An 11,927-nucleotide genomic window follows, 5' to 3' on the forward strand; every position below is an offset into this window, starting at 1 on the left:
TTACCAACGGGAGTTCAAGTACATATATAAAGTAAAACAAAACTAAATGGTTTCATAGGAAATGCAAAGTTTTAAATACCATTAATTCTAATTTTTAGTAAAACAATAAAAGTTTAATGCTTATCAATTCAAATCCATGCAGTCAAACCAATAAAATTGCTCTCAAAGTAATAAATATGGTCTCTTTAGAAGACCACCTTTATGCAAACATCCACGCAGTGAAAGAAATTCTTAAATTTTAATAAAATCCCGTGCCATTAAAGGTCAGCCCTTGATCGGCCTGGATTTGATGTAACCATCGATTACGTCCGAATCAGAATTGGACATTCCTTCAATACGCACCACGTCAAACATCAAGTACAATGGTTACGTTGTTAATTGAAGTGAGATATCTCTAGCAGTTAACTATTGAACATTTTACAATTTCTTGTAATTTTCATCAAAACTTAAATGATATATGTTAAGGTTGAATGGCCTTTTCGAATGAAACATTATGTATATTCACAATTTACCTTGCATGATCAGTGTACATGTCTGCAATGCATATTGGCTTCAACCATTGCTATAATCTATGAATTTATAGATACTGTTTTTCCTTTCAGTTAGTTATAGATTATTTTTATCCAGGCCAGCAGACCTTTTCATTAGATTTAAGGTTTCGTCTAACCTGACAATAATTAAAATGAAAATATTAAACTATTAAATCTTGGTAGAAATTAATTCCGTTCAACAAACATTAACATTCTTTAATGGTTTTGGAAAGAGAATCATTTAATTTAATGAATAAGGCATAAAACATTCGAAGTCATTTTGGGCTGAAATAGAAAAAAACCAACCATGATAAAACTGTTCAAAAGAAAAAGTAGCCCATTTAAAAAAAAATTCATTGGGTTAATACACACGACCCAATTCAAATAATTAGTTTTGTTGGATGGTAACAAGAGACATATATATGGGCACTTGCAAATACAAATATGTAATCTAGGTTACCAGCTATAGTAATAATTAGAGGCGCCGCCATTCCAATTTCCAATTTCCAATCTAGGTTACCAGCTCTAGTCAGATTCATTAATTAGAGGATGTTAACCTTGATGCTCCCATTCTAATTTGTGATTTATAATACTCTCATGGTGATGGATGGGTTGTGCAAGAAATAAGAAAACTATTTGACAAGGCATAATGCAGTGGAAATGAAATGCTTCTTTTCATGGCTTCTCTTCTCAGGGACATGATTTTAATGTTGCGGCTTATAATACTATCATGGATGCACTTTGCAACGAGGAAGAAACTTAATACCTTTTTAGTACTCCTTGCATAGTGCATCTATGATGGTATTATAAGTCACAACATTGCATAGTGCACAACACTTCCTCTGCTTTGGCCAGATTGCTCATCAGGTATTCCTTTCTGCTGCTTGAGTGAAAAAAACTAACATCTTAATTTTTTCTATGCAGCCCTTGCCATTGGAGAAATTTACAGAGAGGGACTAAAAGATGCAAAATCTTGAGAACTACTTACAAATGATCTCTTCCTACCTCTGTCTCAGAGGTATGTATTCATTAGTGATATGTTTACTAATTACAGAAGCTGCAAAGGCCGCAAAATAAAGTTTTTGTCCTTTATACTTTGCCTCTGCGTTGGCACTTAAAATGAAGTACTGTACTGTTCGATTGAATCATATGGTCCAAATATGGTCCAAATGGCGATCATATATGTAGTTTTCTGAAAAGAGGGGTCTGGTAATATGGGTACAAACTGCTTTTACAAAAAGACTGGACATGTCTTTACAATTCATGGTAAATAATTTGATATTATGAATCTCGGATTATGTGCTACATAACTTCCCCCTCTGGTTATTTTCATACCCATTAGCAATGGATTAATTGATTTATGATGACATATGTAGTTCCATTCCACTATCATACCGCTTAATTCCTTTGGACTTATTTCATCTTGCCAACAAATCAATTTCAATGCAAATTCACAAGCAATTATATGTCTATGAAATGGGAGATTTGTTTCAGTTTGATTGTTCCGTTTTGCGCTACTCTTGACTGGTCTAGACATTTTGTACAAATTTGAATTCTGAAAGAAAAATTGTCGGTGATTATAAGCCAGCATGGCAGCAACAGATGTAAACAATTGTGGGTAATTAGAAGCCTTTGTTACACATCTCTGCCACAAGTGTGTTGATTTTACACATAATTGTAAAATTGATCGAGAATAAATTTCTCAGTACCATATGTTCATGATCCTAATTATAAGATGCTATTGATGAATTATATGTTCATGATCCTAATTATCAGATGCTGATATCTCCATATTTGATCTATTGTTCCGACCAATTCTTGTACCAAAATATGCGTTTTAAACCACCAAATCGCGTATTTTACATTGAATATCCATAGAATGTGGTACTGCTGTGATTTCATTCTTATTTTGCAGAAAACGAGCGAAATCAGGGAAGTTACTGAATTCTGAGACTCTGCACGCGACCCTCATCAGATTCGATGCGACCCTCATCAGAGTCGATGCGAGTAGCATCAGAGTCGATGCGACCCTCATCAGAGTCGATGCGACCCTCATCAGAGTCGATGCGGGTAGCATCAGAGTCGATGCGACCCTCATCGGACCTGACGCTGGTCGCATCGCGAGCTTCCAGAGCAGACAGTAAAGGCCCAATTAAGGCCCAGAATTGAAGCACTTGTTTTGAAATGTCTATAAATAGACCACCCCTGCTACCAGAGAGGGAGTTCCGAAATTTGAAGATTCAAAGCCTCAAGAATTGGAGTGTTGATCAAGAAAGAGAGAAAGGAGGGAAGATCCTTGCAAGATTGCTTCAATTGGTTCTATCATGATCCTATCTCTTCTCTCTTCTTTTATGACGTTGTTTGAGTAGATCCTTCTTTGTTTCTAGGGTTGATGTAGTCTAAAGCTTTGATTGTGTGTATTTCACTTGAATTTGAGTTGTTCTTGTGATCAATTGATTGTGTATCTTTCTTTTAAAGCTTGATTGAGATTGTGTGATTGCATTTTGTTGACTATTGTTGAATGAATCTTTCATCTCTTCTAATATCTTGATCTAGATCTTTCTTGCAATTTAATCAAGCACTTGAGGTAGATTAGAAATCTGAAAAGATAGATCAATTGAACCGAAAGGTGAGATTTCCATTTATTGAGAGATAGTGGATACCTTTAGCAAACCGATCAATTGACTTAGATTGAATACAAATAAATGAGAGTTGAAAGTTGTAGATCTAAGAAGGTGAAATTGCAATTCCCTACTAGGTTACTGGTGCTAATAAACGAGAGTTGAGGCTCAGGAATCGTGGGTAGGGTCAGTAGAACCTTGCACAATCGAATAACTCAGAAACAGGTGAAATGCTGCATTCACTCGATGGCCATGCGAGTCGCATGGGAGACTATGCGGGTCGCATCACTAGGGTCGCATCAGAGATGATGCGAGTCGAGTGAAGGTCCAGAGAGGCAAAGCTGAGGATGAAATCTGAAACCCTGGAAACATCCTTTTAAACTTGACTGAAACAAACATTTACTTTCTTTTGCAATCTTTTGTTATTGAATTGAGAAATTGAAACGAATTCAAACCAAACCTTTCACACTTCTAGTACTTAACTCGGATTTGTAGAAATTTAGAATCGAATTAAACCGTCCCTGAGGATCGATACCTTATTATGCTATACGGATAGGGTTGTGCACTTGCAACCTTAGACGAGAGTAGATTCAAGGTTTAAACTGGTACAACTTGTTGTACCTGAGACTTTGTAGCATACCTTTGTAAGCGAACAGATGCTATTGATGAAATTCATCAGGCAAATGTATTTTGTTTTCTCTGAAGAACCTTGCTTCAACATTTCTAGGTACTAATATGTTAAATTTGTAAAGATGACTGCTGGAGCAAGAAATGAGCATTGTTGTAAAAAGCTTCAGTAAGGAGTGAGTGACCATCATGTGATCCTGGTAGTGGGTCGATCCTGGTATAATGGGACCCACATCACAGTGGGCATTTCTTCTAAAAAGTCTCACATTTCCTTCAATTTCGTACTTGTCGATTCTTCTTTGAGGGAGGTCACATAATAACACTTACTTCCGAACCGGGTAACAGGGAGGTCACATAATGACACTTCTTTGAGCGGTATGATAGTGGGTCGATCCTGGTATAATGGGACCCCAGATGTATGTGGGCCGCAGCATTCTCATGTTAATTAAACAAAATATTAGAACCGGGAAATAAATGTCCGGTTTTATGGCCTAAAAAATTTCGGACATAAATACCTAGACAGAGGATGACACACAATTTTTTTTTTTTTTTTTTTATGAAAAGTCCTTGGACATCTATTAAATCAGAATGTTCACATTACAATAGCTCAATCAGAATGTTCACATTACAATAGCTCAATCATCTCTCAAAATTTACCCAAACTGTTGAAGGAGTGCTTCTGAGAAAAGAGCAAAATCTCTCAAAATTTTCAGATTTTGTATGAAACTTCACAGTCTTGTTCTACGATATCAAGACTGCATGTTGGTCAATTTTTATGATTTTTGAAAATGTTTTGCTATATTAACCAGAAGTGCAAAGTTGGGCTCAGAAACACTCCTTCAGCAGTTCGGGCAATTTTTGAGAAATGAGAAATCTCCCGATTTGTTTTGAGATTTTGTATGAAACTTCACAGTCTTGATTTACGATGTGAAGACTGCATGTTGGTTAATTTTCATGATTTTTGAAGATGTTTTGCTATGTTAACCAGAGATGCAAAGTTGGACTTAGAAGCACTCTAACTTTAACAATTCATACAAATAAAATTCATACAAACATCCAACTTAACAATTCAAACTAATCTAAATTCCAAACAAACTGAACAACATAATCTCTAAAAAAAAAATTAAAAATCCCGGGCTGCGGTCCACGGGTTGGGTATTTTTAAATTCCCCCAAACCTTGGTTATTTTTGGGTATTTTTAAGAAAAGTCGGCTATTGATGCTAGGTGAGAATTACATGTAGTAGAGAGTGAGTCGGTTTAAAATTGTAAATATGTGTTTTTAACAATAAACTTTGCTATCAACCTTCAAAAAAGATTAGAATAAGCAGCCCACTGTACACAACACAGTTCCTTGGGCCATTGTACCCGCAATTTATTACTTTGAACACGACCTGCTGCATTGTACGCTGCACAATTTTCATTTCAGTGATTTTATGTAAAGATAAAATGAAGAGTTTGGATGAAGGTTTGAGTTTGTGAGAATCACTGAAATAAAATTTGAGATAACTCAATATTCTCACTACTCATTCGTAATGATAGATATTTTTATCCTATAAAAAATTAAGGGTTATGTTCATTTTATTCTTAAAGTTGAAAATTAGATAGTAAATTGATTACCGAGGGGTCATTTGTCATCAATTGCATAATTGTCAAAATTAAAAGTTTGGAGGTCAACTTGACAAACAATTTTTTTTGGATCCTCCCATAATATTCATTACCTTATTTTATTTTATTTTTCAATTGAAAATATATATGGACCGAAATTTTTAATTTTCACCTTCTTAATTATTTGGACGTCAACATCACAAATCAAATTGAATTCAACTAATCGGATTATCAAATTTCTTTCTTTATTTTATTTCCTAATTTTTAGTACCTTTAGTATTCCTTATTCTGGCTCAAAACTAATGAATGTTTATTTCTGTCTTGATTTTATTTCCTAATTTAAATCACTTTTGTTTTGCAATTAAGATATGGCCTCAAGGGCTTTGAAGCCTTTGTTTCTCTCGTCATGTTTCCTCAAGTATGATCTAGGCTAGGGGTTCTCATTCCCCTATGTTGCCTGTACAAGGGCAATTACAACACCTAAGCTCTGTTACATATTAATTATTCTCTTATATTTTGCAGTCGTTACTTTGTTTGTTGTTATAGAATGGTTGACCTAGATGTGAGGGGACGACGGAATGAATGTTGGTTTGGTGATCATTGGCAACGAACCAATCTGTAGGAGGTTTCATTAATTATTTTAAGCTGGGTTTTACCCCTATTAAGAATTTTCATTGAAAGGATATATATAAAAGAGGAGGGATCGGATGACACCGTTTTTTGGTGACATCGGATGACAATGTCCATTTTCGAAGTTTCAAAGTTCAAATAGTCGATCCAAACCATTCAATATGATGGATATATTAAAATCTACTTGTAGATCAAATTTTACATTTTTTTGAATTTTTTTACTATTTATTAAGTATTTAACAAAATCGCTATATTCGGACCATTGAATTTTTGTACCCATCTAAATAAATCCAAAAAAAATTCAGAAAAATGTAAAATTTGATCTGCAAACACATTTTAACATATCCATCAAGTTGAACGGTTTGAATCGACTGTTTGGACTTTGAAAATGGATGGTGTCATCCGATGTTACCAAAAAACGGTGTCATCCGATCCCTCCTCTATATAAAATCGTAATTACATTACATATAGCTAGGAAAGGTCTATCCTAGATCTCGTCTCGTCGTGACTTGTAGAATGATTATGGGAAGACCTTGTTATTTTGCAGCAAGTAGAATATGCAGAGTTTGTCGATTCTATTTATTTTAAAAGTACAACATATTTCACAAGGGACTTTAGTACATTACTTGAAAGACAAAACTATTTCCTATCTCCCAGAGAGAATTTGAGGAAACGGAAGAGAGAGCCAACAGCTTGAAAGCCCTTCAGTCGCAGGATCTTTTATATTCTTCAGATTTCATCATTAAATTTTCGATGGGTGAATTCAAACTAATTAATGTGCCTATTGCAATATAGACAATCAGTAAATCCAATATTTGTAATTCATTTGTAACATTCTACAAAAATTGGCCGATATAATTCAGCCAATCATTGTGGGATTGCCATTCCACACTAATTGGAGCTGTTTGAGCAGCCTCTATATGTAGTACATAACATGGGTAAAGCTGAATTCCATTTAGAAGGGTGAAATTGCCTCCACGTAGCGGGTCTGGTACTGTACCAGCATACCATCTTATGTGCTATATGGCAGCTGCATACGAAATTGGAGCAGTTTGCATTTTTCAGCAATCGCAATCTGTGCCAAAGCCATTGCAATTATACCAGTGAATTTTGCCAAACTCGATAATCCTGTGAAAAATATTAAAAACAGACAAGATTAGTGAGGCTGAACTAGCCTGCACATGCACTAACAGTTAATAACCAGCACACAACATAAACTATAAAAAGGACAAAACCTTAATTGGGTTTCAACTTTATGGACAACCCTTTCACCATTTCTTAAGGTTCCCAGTTCTCTCAAATAAATCTTGTAAATTTTGCCAAATTGAGGAAGTTTTGCATGGGTCAGCATTTGGAATCCATAATTCAATTGTCAGTGCAAGTACTCATAAAAACCGGCTTTATATGAAAGGCTAAAGGACTAGTGAGTATCTGCCAGGTACCACTACCTAATTTGTAAACCTAGTAAGCACTAAATCAGCATCAGCAAGTCAGATGCAGGCATGCAGCACAACTGCATGTAAAAAGGTCAATAAAATCACAAAGAAAAATAGAATACAAAATGCAAATTAAATAAATAAAGCATTACAAATAAAGAAGGAACAGTGAGAAAGAACAAATATAATATCCAGAATAAGAGAACTATTAAGCAAAGCAGTAGAAGTACTTCATTTAATAGAGCAACAAACCGCCCAAAATTACATAAATTGATTATCTACATTGAAATAAGCTATCTTCATTCTAATTCAGCACTTCAATCATTAGTTTTACCACTTGTCTGGTCCATGACAACTTTTGCATCTTCATGTCGCCCCATTTCCAAAAGCAGTTCTAATATTGGTGCAGAGGCAACTATATCAGGTTTCACCCCTTCTTGCTTCATTCTGGTCAACACGCACATAATCTGATCTACTTTTTTGTTCTTTGCATATGCTTTCAGCACGGAAGTGTAAGTCGAGAGATCTGGTGCTACATGATTGAGTTGCATTCGATCTAAGATTTTCATCATATCATCGATAGTGCCATAATTTGCATAGCCGATAAGTAAAATTCTATATGATACAACATCTGGTTTTATACCTCCCCTTACCATTAAATCAAGCAACTTTTGAGCTTCCTTGATTTGGCCTTGTTTGCACAAAGAATCCATCATTGATCCATAAGTAACCTCATCCGGCAAAAAACCTCGATCAACCATATGCTTGAAAACTCTAATCAACTCTTTCCAACAGCCTAGCTTAGAATAACCATTTATAACACTAGTATATGTGATAAGATTAGGTGTGGCACCTTGATCAATCATATCAAATAGTAGTTTCTCTGCCCTGTCAGGTTCCCCCTTCTTACAAAGTGCATCCACAATTATAGTGCAAGTAACAGTGTCAAGCAATATTCCCTTTGAAACCATCTCATTCAGCAACTTCTTTGCCTTTTCTAATTTGTCCAACTTGCAGAGCCCATCTATAAGAGTACTGTAGGTTTGAACATCAGGATTTGTACCTCTAGAAATCATATTACATAGCAATTCTTCTGCGTTTTCAGTTTCTCCCTCCTTGCAAAGTGCATCTATGATGGTAGTATAAGTCACAACATCGGGATCATGTCCTTTAGAAACCATGGACTGGAGCATTTCCACTGCCTTGCCCAATTGCCCTTTCTTGCACAACCCATCCACGAGAGTATTATAGGTCACAACATCAGGTTGAAGTCCTTCAGAAATCATGTAGGACAACAAGTCCTCTGCCTTCTCAGTATCTCCTTCCTTGCACAGACCATTAATCAGTGTGCTGTATGTGATTACATTTGGCACAATACCCTCTGAAAGCATTCGCTCAAACAAACTAAATGCTTTACTAATTGCACCTTCTTTACAAAGGCCATCAATCAGTGAGTTGTATGTCACTACATCTGGCGCTATACCCCCTGAAAGCATTCGGTCAAACAAATTAAATGCTTTACTCACTTCACCTTCTTTACAAAGGCCATCAAGAACAGTGTTGTAGGAGATCACGTTAGGTGTGCAGCCCAGCTTAGGCATTTTGTTCAACACAATGGATATGGCCTCACTAATCCTATTCTGAGAACAAAGGCCCTTAAGTAGTGGATTGAAGATGTTAGGTTCAGCTCTCTGGCCACCCTTAATAAACCTCCCCAAGAAAACCAAGCCTAGTCTCGGCTGATTAATTCGGATGCAGTAGGAAATCAATATACAATAGGTGCAGGTACTAGGAGAGGCTGAGACTATTTTAGGTTGGGTCAAGCGGTTAAAGAGTGCGAAGACAGTTGCATAATGGTTGTTCGAGTTCTTCATATGAGTTAAGGCTGTAAATAGTTGATTAAAGGAAATGATGGATGGTGCTGGGCTCTTAGCAACCAGCAGACGATCGAAAATTTGAAGAGCATCTTTAATAGTAAGAGTGCCCGACCGATAACGTTCTTTTACAAGTGATTCCAGCTGGCGGGTCCCCATGACCATATGTTGGAACAAAATGCGTTGAGTTGAGGCTGTTGGTAGCCACACAAAATGCGGTGCCCCCCCTTGTTCAACTAAAATAGTGTCTTAAAAATTCATCAATGCATTCCCTGAAAAACATAAATGAAAGAATGGTGAAAAGTTTTACATAAAATTATTGAGGCAGACAGGCAGTATGTACCAGCATAGTATGTCCAACTTTGCTTAATGGTCAAACACAAATAGATGAAATTTTTCAAGTTGGTACAATTTCAATTTAGATCAGCTGCTATTCATTGTATTTCTTATTTCTACTAAGAAGGGCTTTATTGAGGGTAGTGAAGGTCAAGTTGGGCTCTTTCAGAAGGGCTTTTTGGTCAATTTTAGTGGTTAGGTATTTGGTCAGTGAGCAAGTGGCCTAAGGAATCCAGAATAAAAAAGAGACTCAAAACTTGATAAATAATAAATCATAGTATCATACTAAATGTAGCAAAAGGCTAAATAGAGAAGTACCTATTAACTTAAATAATGTTCGAGCTGGATACTCTTATACCAGTAATATGTTGACAATACTGGAAATAATTTCTACACCATACTGAAAGGTGAGGCATCCAGATTTGGTACGACTGGACAAATACTAGAGTCAATGTCTCTCACAAATTACGTATAAGAATTCTAATACCAGCCTAATTTATGTCTTAACAAACCAAGTACTTCTCCCGGAGATAATTAAACGAAAGAAATCTAAAGATTAAAATAAACCTTACAAATTGGATCTGTGGCAGCAGATAGTGTGCATGCACAGTGATGACCAGTACAAGCTTGATCAGCTCAAAACAACCTGAGAATTAAGTGCTTGATTGGAACTGGTATTGTAACCTGCTCATAAAGAAATTTTTCTTTAGTAAAAATATTGAGCTAATAATAAATTGCCTTCATGATTCATCAAAATATCATGTCACCATTGCGCTTGTAACCATCAAACTAAGTTTACTTGCACAAATCCTAAGAACTATCAGGACCCTAATTAGCTCATAAACTAATAATATTCAATAATAAGATGTATCCCTCAGAATGGTACTCTTAAATGTTCTCTCATACTCTTATTCTTTTGTATTCAACCTTACTAAACTGGTTGTTGTGGTTCATAACCTAAACCCCTATTTCCTTCCTATAAAAAAAACAGCTTCACAGCTGCAATTAACAGATTTTATTTGTTATTTATCCATTTGGGAAATGAAATCTAAATGATACTTCCCAACAGAAAGGTTAAAAAAATTGAATCCATAGTGTAATGTCTCTTTGGAACATTTTATCAAACAACTAACGGACACGCCCAGAGGACCCCAAATTGTTCACGTGCAGTACCAAATACAGGACCCATAATTTGAGAAAAGAAGAAGAAGAAGAAGAAGAAGAAGAAGAAGAAGAAGAAGAAGAAAGTGACAATAATGTAGCAAGGTGCTAAATTTCTGGCCTAAATAATTTGGCGAATCCCCATGGCAGTGTATTTGAAATGGCCACAACTCCAATTGGAGATAGTTCATTCAAGAGCAAGATCGGTGTTTACCTTCGAATTGCTTCTAGAAGATGGACTGTACCAGGTTCTTGCAGCCAACAGGCGGTTGAAAAAAACAAAGTGAGGGTGGCCGACCAACAGCTTTCTTTTACAAGTGATTCCAGCTGCTTGGAGCGACAAAACTTCTCAGCGGCATTTTGACAAACAGATGGAGCGCAAGAGGGAGTTGAGAGAGGAGGTGAGCTGAGACTGCCTGAGAGTAGAGAGGAGCTGTGTCGGAAGAAAAGAAGTGAATGAGGCGGCTGTGTGGCGCGGAGTAATTTTGTTGAGTGGGGGAGAAGTAGAGGGGTAATTTCGTCCGAGTGTAAAAACAAGCAAGCAACAAGGTAAACCCAATCTGCTCGCTGGGACTAATTTTGTTACTTTGGTTCAATGTTAAAAGCACCCTTCCTTTCATCGGAAAATATTCAAATGAAACAAGAAGCTATACTTTTAATTTGATTGCCACTAAGTTCAATTGGAATCGCTGGATTCTGGGAAAAACCCTTCGCTACTTATTGTATTTGGTCCTGCGTCTATTTCTTAAAAAAAAAAAAAATGTTTCAATAAGCTTTTCAATTATTGGACATAATAATTTTATCTAAGTTCTAATTGTTTTTCTTAATTCAACTTGTCCTATTAAGGGCTTGTTCGGCAATATGAGAATTTTGTGAGAATGAGAATTTTTAATATGAGAATCGGAATTTTAATTTGTCAAAACCAAATGTATTTAACCTATGAATTTTTGTAGAATACAGGCGTTCGGCAAATGCATTAGCAGAAATTAGTTCAATTCACAATTAATTGCTCAAAACTAAATTAGTTCAATTCACAATTAATTGCTCAAAACTAAATTAGTTCAATTCACAATAAATTGCTCAAAACTAGTTCAATTAAGATTGCT

General features: G+C 35.9%; 1 protein-coding gene and 1 long non-coding RNA gene across 4 annotated transcripts; one reads left to right on the forward strand and one right to left on the reverse strand.

The window, feature by feature from the left end:
• Positions 1 to 7,569: 7,569 nt before the first annotated feature.
• On the reverse strand, positions 7,570 to 11,258 carry LOC144550259 (uncharacterized). Of its 3 annotated transcripts, none has more exons than XM_078298538.1 (3): positions 11,036 to 11,258; positions 10,233 to 10,344; positions 7,570 to 9,596 (listed from the first exon to the last, which is right to left on the reverse strand). In XM_078298538.1, the coding sequence occupies exon 3, from the start codon at positions 9,487 to 9,489 to the stop codon at positions 7,768 to 7,770; it is 1,722 nt and encodes a 573-aa protein (XP_078154664.1). In that variant the 5' UTR covers positions 9,490 to 9,596; positions 10,233 to 10,344; positions 11,036 to 11,258; the 3' UTR covers positions 7,570 to 7,767. The 3 variants fall into 3 exon arrangements, with proteins under 3 accessions (XP_078154664.1, XP_078154665.1, XP_078154663.1); XM_078298539.1 differs by having other exon boundaries at positions 7,570 to 8,876; positions 8,982 to 10,344; positions 11,036 to 11,257; XM_078298537.1 differs by having other exon boundaries at positions 7,570 to 10,344.
• Positions 10,351 to 11,250, forward strand: LOC144550261 (uncharacterized). The gene is made up of 2 exons (XR_013510225.1): positions 10,351 to 11,029; positions 11,126 to 11,250. It is a non-coding gene; the product is annotated as an uncharacterized LOC144550261 (long non-coding RNA).
• Positions 11,259 to 11,927: the final 669 nt, after the last annotated feature.

Source organism: Carex rostrata, unplaced genomic scaffold (assembly GCF_964058835.1).
Source record: "Carex rostrata unplaced genomic scaffold, lpCarRost1.2 SCAFFOLD_60, whole genome shotgun sequence".
NCBI lineage: Eukaryota > Viridiplantae > Streptophyta > Magnoliopsida > Poales > Cyperaceae > Carex > Carex rostrata.

Excerpts from the sequence above, each read along its gene's own strand:
- LOC144550259 (XM_078298538.1), bottom strand. The coding sequence starts at position 9,489 with ATGGTCATGGGGACCCGCCAGCTGGAATCACTTGTAAAAGAACGTTAT.